General features: G+C 43.7%; 1 protein-coding gene across 3 annotated transcripts in view; it reads right to left on the minus strand.

Moving 5' to 3' along the window:
• The window catches only part of CCDC13 (coiled-coil domain containing 13), a 45,694-nt gene extending 35,079 nt beyond the window's left edge, over positions 1–10,615 (minus strand). For 2 of the 3 annotated variants that reach the window (XM_081073071.1, XM_081073072.1), the window contains exons 1-3: positions 10,528–10,600; positions 2,919–3,145; positions 757–905 (exon numbers count right to left, since the gene is read on the minus strand). In XM_081073071.1, the coding sequence (XP_080929197.1) occupies positions 757–905; positions 2,919–3,139 (370 nt within the window). In that variant the 5' untranslated portion in view covers positions 3,140–3,145; positions 10,528–10,600. Of the gene's footprint in view, positions 1–756; positions 906–2,918; positions 3,146–10,527 lie in introns of all 3 variants that reach the window. The other variant, XM_081073073.1, reaches the window with a different exon arrangement.
• Positions 10,616–17,753: the final 7,138 nt, after the last annotated feature.

Raw genomic sequence — 17,753 nt, forward strand, 5'->3', positions numbered from 1 at the left:
TGCTCTCTGTGGTTGGTGACATTTTATTAGTCAGCCACTTAGGAATTGCTCAACGGGTGTCCATGGAGCAGAAGCTAAGGTCTGCAGGGCCAAGGTCTAGTCATAACCACAGAGCCCACATCCAGCCCACACCTACAGGGCAAAGGGCAACCTTAAACTCACAAAGCCAAGGTCCCCATCAGACCCATGGGGCCAAGGTCTCCACAAACAGAGCCATGGTCCAGCCCAGACCTGAAGGGCCGAGGTCCACTCTAGACACCGCGCGTCCTAGGACACCCCCTGGGAACAGCTCACTTCCCTGTCTCACCCACCTTTCTGGAGCAGCAATAGCAAGTGCCGTAGAGTAAATGCCTTAGTCTACTGGGATTTTTCACATCCACGCTACAACACCGGAGCCAGAGCACCGAGATGAAACAGACCTCGCGGGCCCATTGAACGTGCAGTGAGCATCACGGAGAACCCCTGTCATGAGTGTCCCCGCTGAGTCACCAGCACTGATGGAACGCCTGCCTGCTGCTCACGGGCTCCCACTTCCCGATGTGCGGGCCTCCTTGGCCCGCTCTCTTCCTCTGCCCTCTCTCTCATTTCCAGGACTCTGGACAGCTTGACCACATCTGACCTTTGGCACCCTCTCCTGGGTACCTGCCCTGTGGAACTTGCTGTTTGCCCTGCCGGGGAGGCTCCCTGGCAGCTGGGCCTGGACCTCAGGGCACCTGGAGTTCAGGGCAGGGGCAGCTGCAACCATGGGGGAGCTACCTGTGAAGGCAAATCTGTTCTCTTCTATTTCCTTTTTGAGGTGCTTGATTTCAAAGTCCCTTTCCTTCAGCAGCTTATACAATCGCCCGTTCTCATCCACTGTTTCCCTGAGCTGGTCGCGAAGCTGTTCAATCTCATCTTCAAGCACCCTGCAAGGCAAAGGCAGTTACGATTCTTCAAGGGATCCGTGGGCAGGGGTCCGCCGTCCAGGGCCCAGCTTTTGTTGTACCGACTTGCGCACTAAGTGGGGATAAGAACGGGTCTGGACAAAATAGGAAATAGAAATTAAGGGAAGCTACATGAGCAGATTGTAACACAATGTTCTCAAAAATTGAGAGCTTCAGCACACACACACACACACACACACACACACACACACACACACACGGGAAAGGTGAAGACGTTTTCCATCACATGGTTTGCTATGGATTCAATCGAGAGAGATCAAACCTACACTCAAAGAATTCATATTCCTACAGAATTGTACACCTGAAATCTATGTAATTTTACTAACAATTGTCATCCCAATAAATTAAAAAAAAAGAATTCATATTCCTTTTAAGTATCCATGGAACATGCATAAAAAATGTATTAACATAAGCTACAAAGGCAACCTTAGCAAATTCCAATTGACTAAAATTAGAAATCAATACTAAAAATACAGCAAAAATAAATGAAAAACAAAACCCCAAACGCATCATATGTTTGGAACTCAAACAAGAACAACAACAACAAAAAACAAAACAAAAAACATACTCATAAATTATTTATGGGTTAAGAAGAAATCATAATATGTATTATGAAGCATTTAGAACAGATTGAAATGTAGCTAAAGTGATACTTGAAGAAAATGTATAGTCTTTATTGCATATACATATTAGAAGACCAGACAGGAATTGTCTAAGCCTTAAGTTGAGTCTCTGGGATTCAGGTAAGCCTGACAGAACAGGTGGTTGACTTTGTATAAGTTATTTGGCAGGCTTTTTTCAGAACACAAGAAACATGTGACTGATGGGCCTGCAATCACTTCTATTGTTACTGCGTGGAACAGGCTCCCTAGAGACAGCTGCTCAGGAAGTAAATAAGTTATAGAAGTTACAGGTAACAGTAATTATCAGGTAACAGGTGTTATTGTTGTTGTCCTTATTATACCAATGGCTCAAGACTCCTCCAATTAGTTTCTCTGATTTGGGGAAAGGTCATTTGGAAGTACGTCTGGGGTTAATTTTGAGCTAATATTTAAGAGCTACATGAATTTTATCAATTATTGAGAAATATGTTTTTTCCCCAATTAGCATTTTTTAGTAGAACATTTTGAAAATTGAAAAACTATACAAAGTAGAATTTGAGAATGGAAAAAATAGATTCTGGATGAAACCAGAAGCAAAGAGATAGCTCTTTGCGATTTCTTTTTTTTTAGTAAATTGACTAGCAGAGTCAATGTGATTTTGTGATTTTCTTTTTTAGTAAATTGTGATTTTTTTTTTTTTTAGTAACTTGACTAGCAGAGAATTTTGTATCTACAGATTCCTGCTTCTAAAAGCAACATAGATCAACATGCATCTGCGTGATGTTGTCAAATTTAGAACAAAATGAGAAGATTCTGGACCTTGTTCAACTTTTTCACCAACTGTACAATAGCAAGGAACCCCCCAAATGCTTTTTTAGGACAGGCAGGTACATGTGTTATTATGTGTCAGGAAATGGGCACCGGAGAATAATCCTGGATGCGATTGGAGCAATGACAATCTATGAACCATCGGAGTCCGTTAACCAGCTCCTCAAAAACCCAAACACATTTTCCATGAGAGACGGCATAAGAAAATTCAAGTGAATCTTGTACACCTGAAACTAATATAATATTGTATGTCAACGGTGACTGAAAAAGAAAAAAAGAAAAAATTAAGAAAAGAAAATTCAAGTGAATAAACTACACTCTGATGAGTATGAAAATTTCAATTTGACTTTAAATGGCTTTTAAATACATTTCATATAAAATGGCGTCCCCAAGAATACAGACGTTCCATCAGATGCGAGTCTTCATTGACAACCCGTGTCAACGTCTCTGCATCTCACCTTTTGATCGTCTGTCTGCAGTCATTCCTCCCCTACCTCCCTACCTCTCTGCAGTGCTCCCGGGGGCAGTTTAGACTTGGCATTACCTTCGCTCAAAGCTGTTTTTCAAGTGTTGCTCCCCGGCTTGGAGAAGGCCGAGGCCATCGTAGCTCTCCAAGGGCTCTTTGTGGTCCTCGACTCTGCTTTGGAGGCTCAGTTCCTTCTCCTTCCGTTTCTCCATCTGCTTCTGTAACCTTTTGTGCTGCATCTCCTGCATGGCCTTGAACTGGAGCCGCAAGGTGTCCTGTGAGCCTTCATCCGCTGCCATCTTGCCCTAGCAGTAGGAAAAGAAACCTGAGCTGAAGCAAATTGCACAAAGCACACATTTCCCAAGAGTGCTCAGCACACAGTCAGCCCTGTCTGTAGTCCCCAATCCTGGGGTTTCCTGCTTAGCTTTGCCCATGTCCATGTGGAAGCTTGGAAGACCCACTGTCACCTCAAAACCACTGAAAGCCAAAGCTGAGCTGAGCCGAGCATCCTCCCCAGTCCTGACTGTGCCACCAGACTGCAAATGGCATCAGAATACTCCCCCATCACTCGGACTCAAGACTTCACTCCTTCCTGTCCCTAAAACAGGGGCTCTCAACTCTGGCTGAACGTTAGAGCTCCTAAAACCCAACAGTGCTTGGACACATCCCTAGATCAATTAAATCCCAACTTCTAGGTATGGGGCTTAGATGTCATTACCTTTTAAACTGAGGTATAATTTACATACAGTGCAAAAATCCTGAGTGTATAGCTCAATGAATCTGTGGTGACCCCCAGATCAAGGCGTAGGGTACTTCCTGTCCCTGAGTAGGCTATCTCGTACTCTCTCCCGTTAAGCCACTCCCCCAAGGTAACCACTATTCTGACTTCTGCCATTGAAGATGAGTTTTGTCTATTTCCTTTTTAATCAGCTCCATTGAAGTATGATTTGCACACAATGAAATACACTGATCTTTGTATCCAAATGAGTTTTGATACATATACAAGGGGTGCCAAAAAAATGCATACAAGTGGACACTTTGCTCAAGCAGTAGTTCACCGTTATCAGAAGTGTCTGGACGCCGGTGCTAACCACTCTGAGCACCTCTTGTCATTGCCGAAGTCCAACGTGACTTGTATTCATCTTTTGTTATCGGTATATACTGAGTATTACAATTTTAATAGTTTTCCTTTCTTAAAATGTGTATGCATTTTTTTGGCACCCTCTCTGTATACACCTGTGTAAACTACCACCACCATCATGCTAGAACATTTCTATCACACCAAAAGCTTTGCCTCTTTTTGCAATCCATCTCCCTGCCAGTCCCAGGAAAACTCTGATCTGCTTTTGGTCTCTGCAGTTTTGCCTTTTCTAGAATTTCATATAAATGGAATCATACAGTATGTAGGCTTTTTTTTTTTTTTTTTTTTTGCTCAGCTCTACCTTTTAGAGATTCATCCATGTTGTTACACGCATCACTAGTCCATTCTTTTTACTGCTGGTTAGTATTTCATTGTATAGCTATACCACAGTTTGTTCACACATTCACCTGTTATTGGACATCGGAGCTGTTTCCATTTTGGGCTATTATGAATAAAGCTGTTAGGAATATATAACAAAGTCTCTGGATGAACATATGTTTTTATTTCTCTTGGGTAAACACCTAGAAGTAAAAATGCTGGATTACATGGTAAATTCATGTCAGCTTTGTAAGAAACGGCTCCATTGTTTACCAGAGTGGCAGTACCACTTACATCCCCACCCCAGTGCGTCAGCGTTCCAGTCGCTCCACATCCAACACTTCCTACGGTCAGTCCTTCAGATGGGCATGTAGTGGTATCTCAGTGTGGCTTTAATTTGCGTTTTCCTGATGACAAATTATATTGAGCATCTTTTCACGTGCTTACCGGACATTTGCGTATCTTCTTTGGTGACACGTCTAGTCACGCGTTTTTTGCCCATTTAAAGAATTGTGTTGTCTTCTTATTGCGCTCCTTATACATTCTGGATATTTGTCAAGTTTCGAACTTCACATAAATAGAATAATAGCACGAACACGGGAGTTTTTAAACCCTCCCCACATGCTTTTAAAGTGAGCCAGTGTTAAGCACCCATGACTTAAACCAAACTCAAGTCACGTCATCCACCCACCACCTAACTAGTCATAAATCTTGTTGATTCTCCTCCATAAATGTCTTCAAATCTGTGCCCATATTTCCATTCCCACTGATACCACTCTTATTATCACGCTCGTGGCCACCGCAGGGCATTTGCCCTAGCTGTTCCCTCTCCTTGCAATGCTCTTCCCCCAGAAACATTGAGTCCAATGTGCTTTTCTTCCACCTTGCTCACTTCTCTCAAGCGTCACCTTATCAGCGAGGACTTCCTCACCATCCCATTGGAGGAAGCATCCCTACCCTCACACCCCACGCCCCTTATCTTGTTTTACCTTTCTCCATTGCATTTAGCTTCACCTGACACATTGTACATTTTTTGCTTGCTGATTGTTTCTCTCCCTCCCTGGCAGCCCCATAATGGCAGGCCCGTGGGATGTTCCTGCTGCATCTCCAGTGCCTAGATCAGGGCCTGGTGTGTAGGGGGTATGAAATGAGTATTTGGTGAAAGCATGACAGATGGTTCTGTCTCCAGGACTGCTCGAACAGGCTCCTACTGCCCTCGCTGCCTCTCTCCCTCTTCCCACTTCCCTTGCAGTCTAGCCTGCGTTCACTGACCGACAACTTTCTCTGGAGCACAGTTCTGAGCCTGACATGTCCCTGCGCCAAAAGCTTCAGGAGATGCCTATTATCAGCCAAGCTAAGCCCAACAGCATCAAAGGCTTGGGGGATTTCGTCTCAGTCTCTCCTTCCAGCCTGTCTTCCCCCTCACAATGCCATGTTCTAGTGTCACCCTGTTCCTACACCTCACAGAGAAAGTCTCATTTGCCAATTTTATAACATTGAGTCCAATGTTCCAACTTTTTCCGTAAATACTTTAGGCTTTGTGGACCATAGGGTTTCTGTTGCAACTATTGTACTCTGCCATAGTAGCAGAAAGAAGCCACAGACAAGGTAAAATGAGTGGGTGTTGCTGTGTTCCAATAAAACTTTATTACAAAAACAGGGAGTGAGCTGGATTTCGACTGTGGGCCTTAGTTGGCCAACACGATATAGAGGAATTTCACCGGAAAAGCCATCTAGAGATTGAAGAAAACCCTATTGAGCCTATTATTTGAAAATGTAACTAACAGAGTTTAAAAAATTAAATGTATCCTGTGATTCCCTATTTTTACAGATTATAAGAAGGGACGATCATATACTTCATTTTCCAAATTGGGTCACCTTGGCGAGGGAAAGGGGAGCTATTAAAATCACTCTGAGTCAGGAGATCAACTTGAAGGCTGTAACCAGCATGCAGAGCAGCCGTTCCCACCCCTCTGCACCCTGGAACCATCTCAGGAGCTTAAAGATACCGAGGCCACTTGGTATCTTTCTAAAACCAGATCTAAGTGGGTCCAGCCTCTGCAAAACCCTGCCAGGTCTCACAGAGGCTGGCTACGGGCTGCATCCATCCCACAGACATGTTTGTTTGACTCTCACAGAATGCTATGTTAGGATTTGAATTTGTTGGCAACACTCAAAGATCTGCAGATGTCAATGAAATCCAGATTTCCATCTTCTTTTATAAAAGTTCACAGATTTGGCAATGCTGGGCCTATCGTCCCACATGGAAAGCAGCTGCTGGACAGACGGAGTTCCTTCTGGGCAGGGGGTGTTCTCTCCACTCACCGAGGGTCCCTATCACTCTCAGATGGTGCGGCCGGCACATCAGCTGCCTGTTATCACTGCAGTAAATGCTGTTCTCTCTTACATCTGCTGGATTCACCTCCTTTTATTTCCCACTAGCCCCTGCAGATTTGAGGTTTTGTGACCCCTGTTAGGGCTCAAGCCTAGAGGCATCTCAGAGGTTTGCTTCAGCCACTCTACCTGCCTGGGGTGCCTTCCTCCCCAGGCTTCCAGCTGCCACCCTTCTCCTTCCTACGAACTCCCATTTAGCCTTTAGGATTCCCCTGGAGGTACTCTGTGAACGCCTAGAATCCCTCAGGCATCCCTTGATCCCTAAACTTACCTCAATGTATTACAATTATCTACAACTTTATTTTTATTCCTTTTACTAAGAGGCCTCTGAAGGGCAAGGGTCTTACGTCGTATTCACTTTTTAATTCTCAGCATCTTGCCCAGAATAGGCCTTCAATTAATATTTGCAGAATTGTCATTGAATGAATGTAGCAGGTGCTCAAGGATGAGAAAAAGAATAAATGAATAAGTAAATGAATAAACACAGTAACTTCTTTTTCCTTTTCTATTCCCAGCATGCTCTTGGAGTCACTGGGAAATAGGTACTTCTTGGATACACACTGTCTCCTGGGCAAATTACTGTCTGTGCTTCAGCTTCCTCATCTGTAACATGAGATGATAATCATTATATACGTCACAGGGTGGTTGTGAGGATTAACTGAGACAAAGAATGGAAAGTGTCTAATACAGTGCCTGGCATATAAGCACTCCTGACAGTTTTGCTATTATCTTTCTCATTGCATGAAATGGGTGTCCGTGGCCCAAATAACCTCTAGGAGACAGACAGCCTGCGTGCACTGACAGGACACCTGCCAGTTCCACCCCAGCCCCTAGGGCTCATGCAGTCCGTGGAGATTTGGATTTCATTGGTCTGGGCTGCGGCCCGAGCATCTGTCTATTACGAAAGTGAGACTCACTTCCCAAGTGAGTCTCATATTGAGCCAGAACTGAGAATGAGGGGTGGTAAGTGCTCTGAGAGACTGGCTGGGGATACGATACCTGCAAGAGAGGCAGGCACCTCAGTCAGCCTGAAGCTGAGAGCAGAAGAAACTGGCCAGCAATGAGCAATTGGAAATTGAAATTTAAAATGCAATGCCATTTATAGTCACACACACACAAAACGGAACTACTTAGGTATATATCTAACAACATAGGTACAAGATCTCTATGTGGGAAACTATAAAACTATGACAAAAGAAGTCAAAGAATAATTAATAGATATTCAAGTTCATGGATAGGAAGACTGAATATTGTTAACATGTCAGTTCTTCCCAACTTGATCTACAGATTCACTGCAATGGCAATAAAAAAACCCCACCAAGTTACTTTGTGGATATCGACAACTTGATTCTAAAGTTTGTATCAAGAGGCAAAAGACCCAGAGTGGCCAATGCAATATTGAAGGAGAACAAAGCTGCAAGATTGATGCTATTGAATTTCAAGCCTTACTATAATACTGTAGTAATCAAGACAGTGTGGTATTTAGGAAAGAATAGACAAATAGGTTAAGAGAACAGAATAAAGAGCCCATAAATAGACCCACACCAAGAGAGTTGACTGATCTTTCACAAAGAATCAAAGGCGATCCAATGAAGAAAGAACAGTCCTTTCCACAAATGGTGCTGGGAAAACTGGACATCTACATACAAAAAAGTGAATCTAGACACAGACCTTACATCCTTCACAAGAAATCACTCAAAATGGATCATGAGCCTAAGTCTAAAAGGCAAAACTATAAAACTTCTGGAAAATAATATAGGAGAAAATTTAAATGATCTTGGGTTTGGCAATGAGTTTTTAGAGATAGTAGGAAAAGCATGATCCATGAAAGAAAAAAATTGACAAGTTGGATTTCATTACAATTAAAAAGTACTGTTCTGCAAAAGACACTGTTAAGAGAATGAAAAGACAAGCCACAGACTGGAGGAAAATCTGTAAAACACGTATCTGATAAAGGATTGTATTCAAATTACACAAAAAACTTTTAAAACTTGACAATATGAAAGCAACCCAATTAAAAAGTGAGCAAACGATTTGAACACACACCTCACCAAAGAAGATATACGGATGGCAGATAAGCATATAAAAGTTCAAAATCATATGTCATTAGAAATTGCAAATAAAAACAACCATGAAATGCCCCTACATACCTATCAGACTGGCTAAAATCCAAAACACTGACAACACCAAATGCTGGCAAAGATGTGAAGCCACAGGAACTCTCATTCAGTGATGGTGGGAATACAAAATGGTACAGCCATTTTGGAAGAGTTTGGATATTTCTTTCAAAGCTAAACATAGTCTTAGCACATGATTCAGCAATCATATTTACCCAAATGAGTTGAAAACTTATGCAGACACAAAAACCTGTGAGCAAATGTTTATAGCAGCTTTATTCATAATTACCAAAAATTAGAAGCAATCACAATGTCCCTCAGCAGGTGACTAAACAAACGTACAAGGGAATATTAATCATTGATGAAAAGAAATGAGCTCCAAGCCACAACAAAACATAAAGGAAACTTAAATGCATATTGTTAAGTGAAGAAGCCAGTCTGAAACGGCTGCTATATGCTGTATGATTCCAACTATATGACATTCTAAAAAAGACAAAACTACAGAGATATTTTTTAAAAATCAGTGGTTGCAGGAATTGGGGAGACAGAAGAGGGGATGAACAGTGGGGCACAGGGGGTTTTTAGGGCAGTGAAACTATTCTGTATGATACTTTAATGGTGGATACACGAAATTATGCATTTGGCAAAACGCATAGGATTGTACAATACAAAAAGTGAACCCTAATGTAAACTATAGACTTATAAAGTTAATAACAACATATGGGATTATCAGTGGCAACAAATGTACCACACCAATGCAAGATGTTAATAAAGGGGTAATGGGGGGAGGAATATATGAGGACTGTACTTTCTGTTTAGTGTTTCTGTAAATGTAAAACTGCTCTAAGAAATAAAACCTTTTTTTTTTTTTCTTTTTAAAGTTAAGACTAAGGCTAAGGCTGCATGGAAGGGTTCTCGCTCAGGAAGGACTTAGAGCCATGGTATGGGGAGAGTGGCACCCACTCACCCACCATGCCATCACTTCCTGTGGTGAAACGAAGATTCCAGAGGCAGTTGAGTGCACAGGGACCAGTGAGAAAGGGCTAAGGCCCCATCCAGGCCTGAGCTTCCCTTGGGATTCCCAGCAACCACCTGGGGTCCTGGAGGTGGAGAGGACACAGCCCAGAGAAGCCTAGCTGGGTGCCCTGTGCACTGCAGGACAAGGCTCACCGACTGTCTGCCATCAATGCAGGGTTGGGTCTGGGTTGGGGATGGGATGAAGATGACTGACTGGTTCGCCGGGCAGGAGTCCCGCTCTGAGGGGAACTCTCGCCCGTGTCCCTGGTCCTGTGGAGCTGGCCCTGGGGCGGGAGGATGGGGGCAGTAGATGGCACCAGGTGGCGTAGTTCCCACTCCACCCTTCAGCGTGGAGCGAGAGGGCTCGGTAGCAGAGACCAGAAGAGGGCGAACCTGAGTCGGACTTCTGACCGCCACCTACCAACTACAGCACTTTGGGCAGGTGACCCACCCTTTGCGCCCCACTAACCCCGCGGACGGTGTGTGTCTGCCTGGGGAGGGAGGGGGCTGTGCGCGAAGATTCCCAGAAGGGAAGCGGGCGAGTCCGCGCTCCGCGCCCGGCGCGCAGGGAGCATCCAGCGGGGGCAGCGCGCTCCGGCCCCGGCCCCGGCCCCGGCTCCGGTCCAGGCCCCCCGCGCCCCCCGGCGGCTGCGGGCACCCCGGCTCCGGCCCGCGCCCTTCCGCACTTCCCCGCACTCACAGCGGCCACTCGGCTCCTGCTTCCTGGGGCCGCCGCAGCTCTGTCACTTCTTTCGGACGCCTTCTCGCGCTGCCCCGGCAACTGTCACCAAGGAAACCAGCAATGCCACCCGCGACTCATCACGAGTCTACGGAGGCCGAGAAGGTGCCGAGAGTTCTGAAAGTGACAGAGGCTCAGGTGGTCCAGGGTGCGGGGGTGTGGAAATAGGCGCGGTGGGCGGGAAGGGGGGCCCCTGTGCCTGAGAATTTAAAGCTGGCCCAGTGGTCCGCTTCTGGAACATGATGTTTTAAAAGTTCTGTGGCCCAAACGTTCTGCCCAGAGAGGCACGTTCCGCAGGCCTGCGGGGGGGTTTAAAAGCGAATGATCCCACCACGAAAATTAACGTCGCCGTTCAGAATGTTTTTGAAAAATGTAAAAAAAAAAACATTGTGGGAGAAGGTCATGTGATGGTGAGTGAAAAAAGCAGGAGACAACATAGTTATTGCTAAAGAAATAAAGTTGTGTGTTTTAAAACTAGGCACAGAAACAAGACCGGGAATGACACATAGAAATATTTAAAAGTTATTATATTGGGGTGCCGGAATTGCAGTGCTGTGTTTGTAGTTTTGCATTTTAGAGGATTTTAAATATGATGACCATGGTTTATTTTCTCAGTGGAAAACACCTTTATGTATTTTTTTTAAAAGGCACTCCCCAGTGTTAGTCACTACTGTATTCAGGGTTGTATGGAGGTGGGAGACAAATTTCTAGGAAACGAGATCCAAGGAAGTGTTTTCTGTATGTATTCAGGCCTTTATAATTTGAAAAGCTTCACATATCCCGTAGTTGTTTTTCTTTCTCTTTTTCCTCATGAGGCATTCGCCCACAGACATGCACAAAGATGTGGCACCACGCACTTTGCAGAACTCTAGTACAATATCACCACTGCAATACTGATGTTGACACAATTCACCGATCGTATTCACATCTCCCCCGTTTTGCTTGTATGCACTTTTGTATGTGTATTTAGTTCTATACAATTTTATCACGTTTCATTTGACCACCACAGTCAAGACACTGAACACTTAAATCACAAGGATCCCCTTGTTGGGCTTTTTTTTTTTTTTTTCATGTTTGTAATGCTTGTAGACTTTATCTCATTAAGGGACCACTTCCCAGGCCTGGGACTCTGACACACACCGGTGGGGGGAAGCAGGTTGCCAGCTGAGAGCTGTGGGGCCAGGCAAGCCCCCTTCTCCTTGGGGTGGCGAGTTGCCACCACCCTGCTACCTCCCTCTATTGTGAAAAAGCTTTCAAACAAATTCTCTGTTTTATGAGCCCTGACCCCATCCCTCACTATTTCAGGTTTTCTCCAAATAACTGGACATTTTGCTCTAAACGGTGGCTTTGTTTGTTCCATTCTGATGAACCAAAAATCAGGCAAGGTGAGGAAACCACCTTTCTCACCTCGCTTGCTTTCTCACCTCACTTGTCTGCTCCCAGCTGGCTTTACTCCCAGCCCTGCCACTGGCTCTGCCTCAGCCAAGTCCCGGTGACACCCTAACCTCCATCCAACAGGCCCTCCTGCTTCATCCCCCCCCCCACCCCCACCCCCACACACACACCTTCTTGCTGGCTTCCCAGAGCATCTGACACCAGCACCACTTAGCTTTTCCCTCCCTGGTGCCCCAGCCCTCCGCCTGCTCCTCTGGCCTGCTGAGACCCGTCTCCACCCCTTCACTCCTCTCTGCCCCCCCTCCCCGCCCCGCCTCCCACCTGCTGGGACCTCAGCTTCCCCTGTGCCCCTCCGGTCTTGATCATTCTCAATGGACAACCCCAAACCCTCTGAACCATGAGCCTGTTTACCCACCTGCCTTAGCTGCCCCATCGGCTCCTCACACGGAACCAACTGCGCTCGCAGCCTTCCAGAATAGCACCCCCCAGTCCCCAAGTCAGGGCTCAGCACCAGACGATGGCAGGCCTTTCCATGGAGCTGCACATGCCTGTCATGACTGCTCCCCTTGTTGGGCTTTTATAACCACACCCACTTCTCTCTTGCCCTCCCCTCCCCCAAGTCCCTAACTGCTCATCTGTTCTCCATTTCTAAAATTTTGTCATTTCAAAAATTTTATGTAAATGGAATAATATAGTGTGTAACCTTTGGGGATTGACCTTTTTACCCAGAATAATTCTCTGGAGATTCATCCAAGTTGTGTGTTTCAATAATTTGCTCCTTTTTTATTGCTGAGGGGTTTTCCATGGTATGGACGTACTAGAGTTTGTTTAACCATTCACCCATTGAGGGACCTCTGAGCTGTTTCCAGTTTAGGGTTATTACGAATCAAACTGATGTAAACATTCATGTACAGGTTTTTGTGTGAACCTGTTTTCATTTTTCTGGAATGAATACCTAAGAGTACAGTTGTATGGTAATCACTTGTTTAGTTTTTTAACAAACTGTTAACTTATTCTGTAGAATGGCTGTACCATTTTACATTCCCACCAGTGATGTATGAGTGACTCAAGTTTCTCCACATCTTTGCTAGTGTTTGAGGTTGTCCCTATTTTTTATTTAGTCACTCATAGGTGTGTAGTGACATCTCATTGTGGTTCTAATGTACATGATGGATAATGATATTGAACATGTTTTTCAGGTGCTTATTTGCCATCTGTATATCCTCTTTGGTGAAGTGTCTGTTCATGTCTTTTACCCAATTTCTAACTGTTGAGTTTTGAGAATTCTTCATATATTCTAGATACTAGTCGTTTGCTGGGTATGTGGTTTTCAAATATTTTCTCCCAGTCTGTAGCTTGTGTTTTAGTTCTCTTCCTCGGCATTCACAGAATGAAATTTTCAAATTTTGATTAGGTCCAGTTTATCAATTTCTTTTGTTTGTGGATCATGCTTTTGGTGTCCAGTGTAGGAATTCCTTGCCTATTCCTGGATCTTAAAGATTTTCCCCTATGATTTTCTTAAGTGTTAGAGTTTAATGTTCATGATTTACTTTGATGTAATTTTTGTATAAGGTTTAGGTCAAAGTTTTTTTTGTTTTTTCCTATGGGATGTCCAATTGCTCCAGCACCATTTGTTGAAAGGTATGCTTCCTCCATTGAATTGCTTTTGAATCTTTGTCAAAAATCAGTTGAGCAAACTCAACAACAACAACAACAACAACAAAACAATTAAAAAATGGGCAAAGTACTTGAACAGACATTTCTCCAAAGAAGATACACAAATGGTCAATAAGCACATAAAAAGATATTGAATATCACTAGCCACTGAGGAAATGCAAGTCAAAACAACAGTGTGATAATTCTCCATACCCATCAGGATGCTATTATTTAAAAACTGGATAATAACAAGTGTTAGCCAGGATGTGGAAAAATTAGAACCCTAGGCATTGCTGGTGGAAATGTAAAATGTACGCCACTGTAGAAAAGTTTGGCACTTCCTTGAAAAGTTAAACATAGAATTATCATATGATCCAGCAATTTCACTTCTGGGTATATGCCCAAAATATAATATTAAAGCAGGGCCTCAAATACTTGTACACCAATGTTCATAGCAGCATTAGTCATAATAGCTAAAAGGTGGAAACAACTCGTGTCCCTCAACAGATGAATGGATAAACAAAGGTGGTATAGCCATATAATGGAGTATTATTGGGCCATAAAAAGGACGAAATTCTGATACACGCTACAACATGGATGAACCTTGAGTACATTATGCTAAGTGAAATAAGCCAGACACAGAAGGACAAATATTGTATGATTTCATTTATATTAATTACCCAGAGTAGGCAAATTCATAGAGACAAAAAGTAGAAGGTTGACAGGGGCGTGGGTAGGAAAGGGAAATGGAGAGCGATTGTTCAATGGGTATGAAGTTTCTGTTTGGGACGATGAAATGGTTCTGGCAGCAGATGGAGGTAATGGTTGCGTTGCATTGTAAGTGTACTTAGTGTCACTGAATTGTACACTGAAATTGGTTAAATGGTAAATTTTGTTACGTATATTTTACAATAAAATGTCTAAAAAATTAGTTGAGCATATTTGTGTGGGTCTAACTGCTTTTTTCTGATTCCCAAATTAGGTCCTTCTCAGAGTTCAAGGTAGCTCCAGCTTTAAAGCGGGGCCTTCATCCATGCTTATCTTTTTAAACATAAGGTCACCAAATAGAGTTCCCTTCACTAAAATTATACTCTCTCCCGCAAGTAAGTAAATATAAACAGTTAGTGATCCTACTCTTACTATGGGAAGTAAAATTGAATTAAATAAACTGTCAGAGGTAAGAATACCAGGGTATTAACTCTGCGATGTAAGTCAACTTTCTCATAATAGCAATAGTACCCTTATTACCATGACAATCAAACAGGTCATGAAAGTGCTGTGTAAACTAAAATGCTCTTCAGTTGTCATTATTATTACAGATTTAGCTGTTTTGCCTCAAAATGGAAGCTTTGCTGCAGCTTAACACCCAGGCTCCATTTGGCTCTCCCCACTATGGACCTCAGCTATGCAGGTCCGAAATCTAATTGGGTCATTGCACCAGAAGTGTCTCTTGGGGCTAGACCTGTTGTAGTCACAAGGCCCGTGTGTTCGGCGCATCAAATATTTAATATTTGATAGATCAGAGTTTGGAATAAGGAAAGGTTTTATCGAAATGGCACCAGGAGAGAGATTTCTAGTTTTCTCAAATCCATCTTAACAGCACCCCAACTTCCAGCATCCTATATATCCAGGGAAGGGAGAAGAGGCGGGGCAAGAGATGAGATCCAAGAAAGAGTGGGGAAATCTCTAAATCTTTGTTCCCAGCTGATCAGACAAGAAGTTACTCAAGCCTCAGGCAGAACCGCTCTGGTCAATTAGTATTATCTATAGAAATACAGGCTAGAATTAGGGGAGAATCAAGGGAAAGAAGCATTTCACCCTGTTACAGACCTACACCAGTTAAAGTATTGTGATTGACATGGAACCTGGAATACTAAGTCACCCGTTTACTTTACAGGATTGTGACTGATAGCCAGAGCACTCTCCCTTCCCAGAATCTGACACCCTCAAAGCCAAGAGTCATCAGAAAGATATCATGCATGGATTCAGAGCAAACAGAGGTAACTTGCCTTGAGATATTTTGGACCAAGGGTTAATTAAGCCTTATTAAATATTCCTCTTCACAGTCAGGAGCCCCTACATAAAAATTTTTCATTTTCTCCAGGTTCAAGTTCCTTCTTTCTGGAAGGTACTGGATACACACTGCCAGTTCTGCCTCTTTGATTCGCCATGGATTTGGGCTTTCTTTATTGGCCACTAGCCTCTTGTGGATTACCCTCAGGACATTTTGTGTTTTAGTTTAACACCATTTTGGCTACGGTGAAGTCTTATTTTATCCATGGAGCTATTTTGTCTAAGATGTGTTTGTATATATGGTGATCTCATTCATCATGTTGACTGTATTAGAAAACGCAATGTACTGCCAAGATTCGCTAGTCCTGAGTTCTCAGGGACCTCTGTGATGGATGAGATCTACTCTGGCTCTCCGCCAAGCCCTCAGCACAATGAATTGGCAATGTATTTTACATTTTCCTCCCAAATTTCTCATTCCCACTCTTGGTTCATATCATGACCTTTCAAAACACTTGGATGAAAGTCACCTGGTCTCTGTGAAAATCAGTTTGATTAGGTGCCCCAATGCCTTGTGTACTTTCTAGTTTTTAATTTTCCACCTCCACAACAGTCAAGACTATTTATTAGTATATATGGGAATCTCATCTTCTTTCTTATAGAGGTCGAAACAAATCCTGAGGATTTTCACGTATGAAACAATCTGAGGATAAAGTAGCTCCGGTATATTGGAAACGACACTGGACTTGGGACCTGGATGAGCATGCAGGTGTATGGGTGGTGGGGCATGACGGGAAGGGAAGGACAGGTATTTCTTAAACAGGCATGACTTTATGTACCTGCCTTCCCTTCCATGATGCAGTCTCTCCATGTGACCAAGGGTCTCAAGTTCTGCATTTGTGCCCCAGCTCTGTCACTTTCCAACTGTATGGCCTTGAATCAATTGCAGCTTTCCTCATGGAAAAAGTCAGGATAATACGTGCTTCAGAATTTTTGTGAGGAACTAATGGAAAAGAGTATCATGGCATTTTATATACAGCGAAGCTCTGTACATAATTATTACCATTGTGAAGCATGCACTGTTTTAAACTCAAATATGGCAAAATCTGAAAAAAGATCAAGTTCACTGTGGCCTAGAAGAGTACAAAGAAGCTGTATCGAAAGTCGAAGTTGGGTTGGCTCCTTAAGGAGAGCAGTGAATTCACTGGGAGTGGAGAAGGGGAACGTTCAGGAAAGGAGCAGAGTGTAAGCAAAGGTGTCAGGGGCAGTAGTGAGCACAGGGCTTCGGCATCAGTGTCGCTGCTGGAGCCAGGTGGCACCTCCTGTTCAGGAGGTGAAGGACCTAGGTTTAGTGGTGGCGACGGAAAGGAAAAGGACAAGTTTGAGTGAGGAGAGACTTTGCTTACGAAAAAGTGGCAGGAGTTGGTGACTGATTTACTAGAGATAAATGACAGGAGGAAGGAGAGACGCTTCTAAGAGCCTGAGCCCAGAATGTGACAGGGAGATGGAGGGTGACAGAAAAGGGGAAGGCAGGAAGGAGCGCAGTGAGGAAGACACTAAGTATGGCTGTAGACAGGCTGCGTTTAGATAGGGCTCTAGCTGAAAGGTATGGTGGCATTTCCACCTCACATTGCAAAATTTTAATCACTCTGTGACACGTCAGAATTACACTGGGGGCAGGAAAAAGACCTAACACCAATGTCGTAAGAAGCTCAGAATACTACAGAGAGGATCTGTTCCTAAGTTCCTCTGAGGGGACCAAGTGGACGCTGGCCTCCACTCTATTTAGCACCACTGAATTTAGGAGAAATTTTCCTAAGTTTTGTCTTGCTGAAAACAAAATCTTTTGCCTCATTTCAGTGACTAAGGGGAAAGTAGGCTCTTTACCAAGGCTGGTGCATGTTCGGTTTCCTTTCTCAAATTTCCCTATTTTGTTTGAAGAGCTTTCAAACAGGATCAAGTACATAAATAACTGTCAGCTCCACTATTTGGCAGTTCCTCAGAACTTGAAAATACCTCATGTTCCTTCAGCTTAGTTCTGGCCTAGTAGGTATGTTGCCACAGGCTGTACATTTACATAGGGATGGATCCTAAATTTTTTCAAGTTCTTGAAACTCTCTGGGCAT

The sequence above is a fragment of the Rhinolophus hipposideros genome, assembly GCF_964194185.1.
Source record: "Rhinolophus hipposideros genome assembly, chromosome: 14".
NCBI classification, from domain to species: Eukaryota; Metazoa; Chordata; class Mammalia; order Chiroptera; family Rhinolophidae; genus Rhinolophus; species Rhinolophus hipposideros.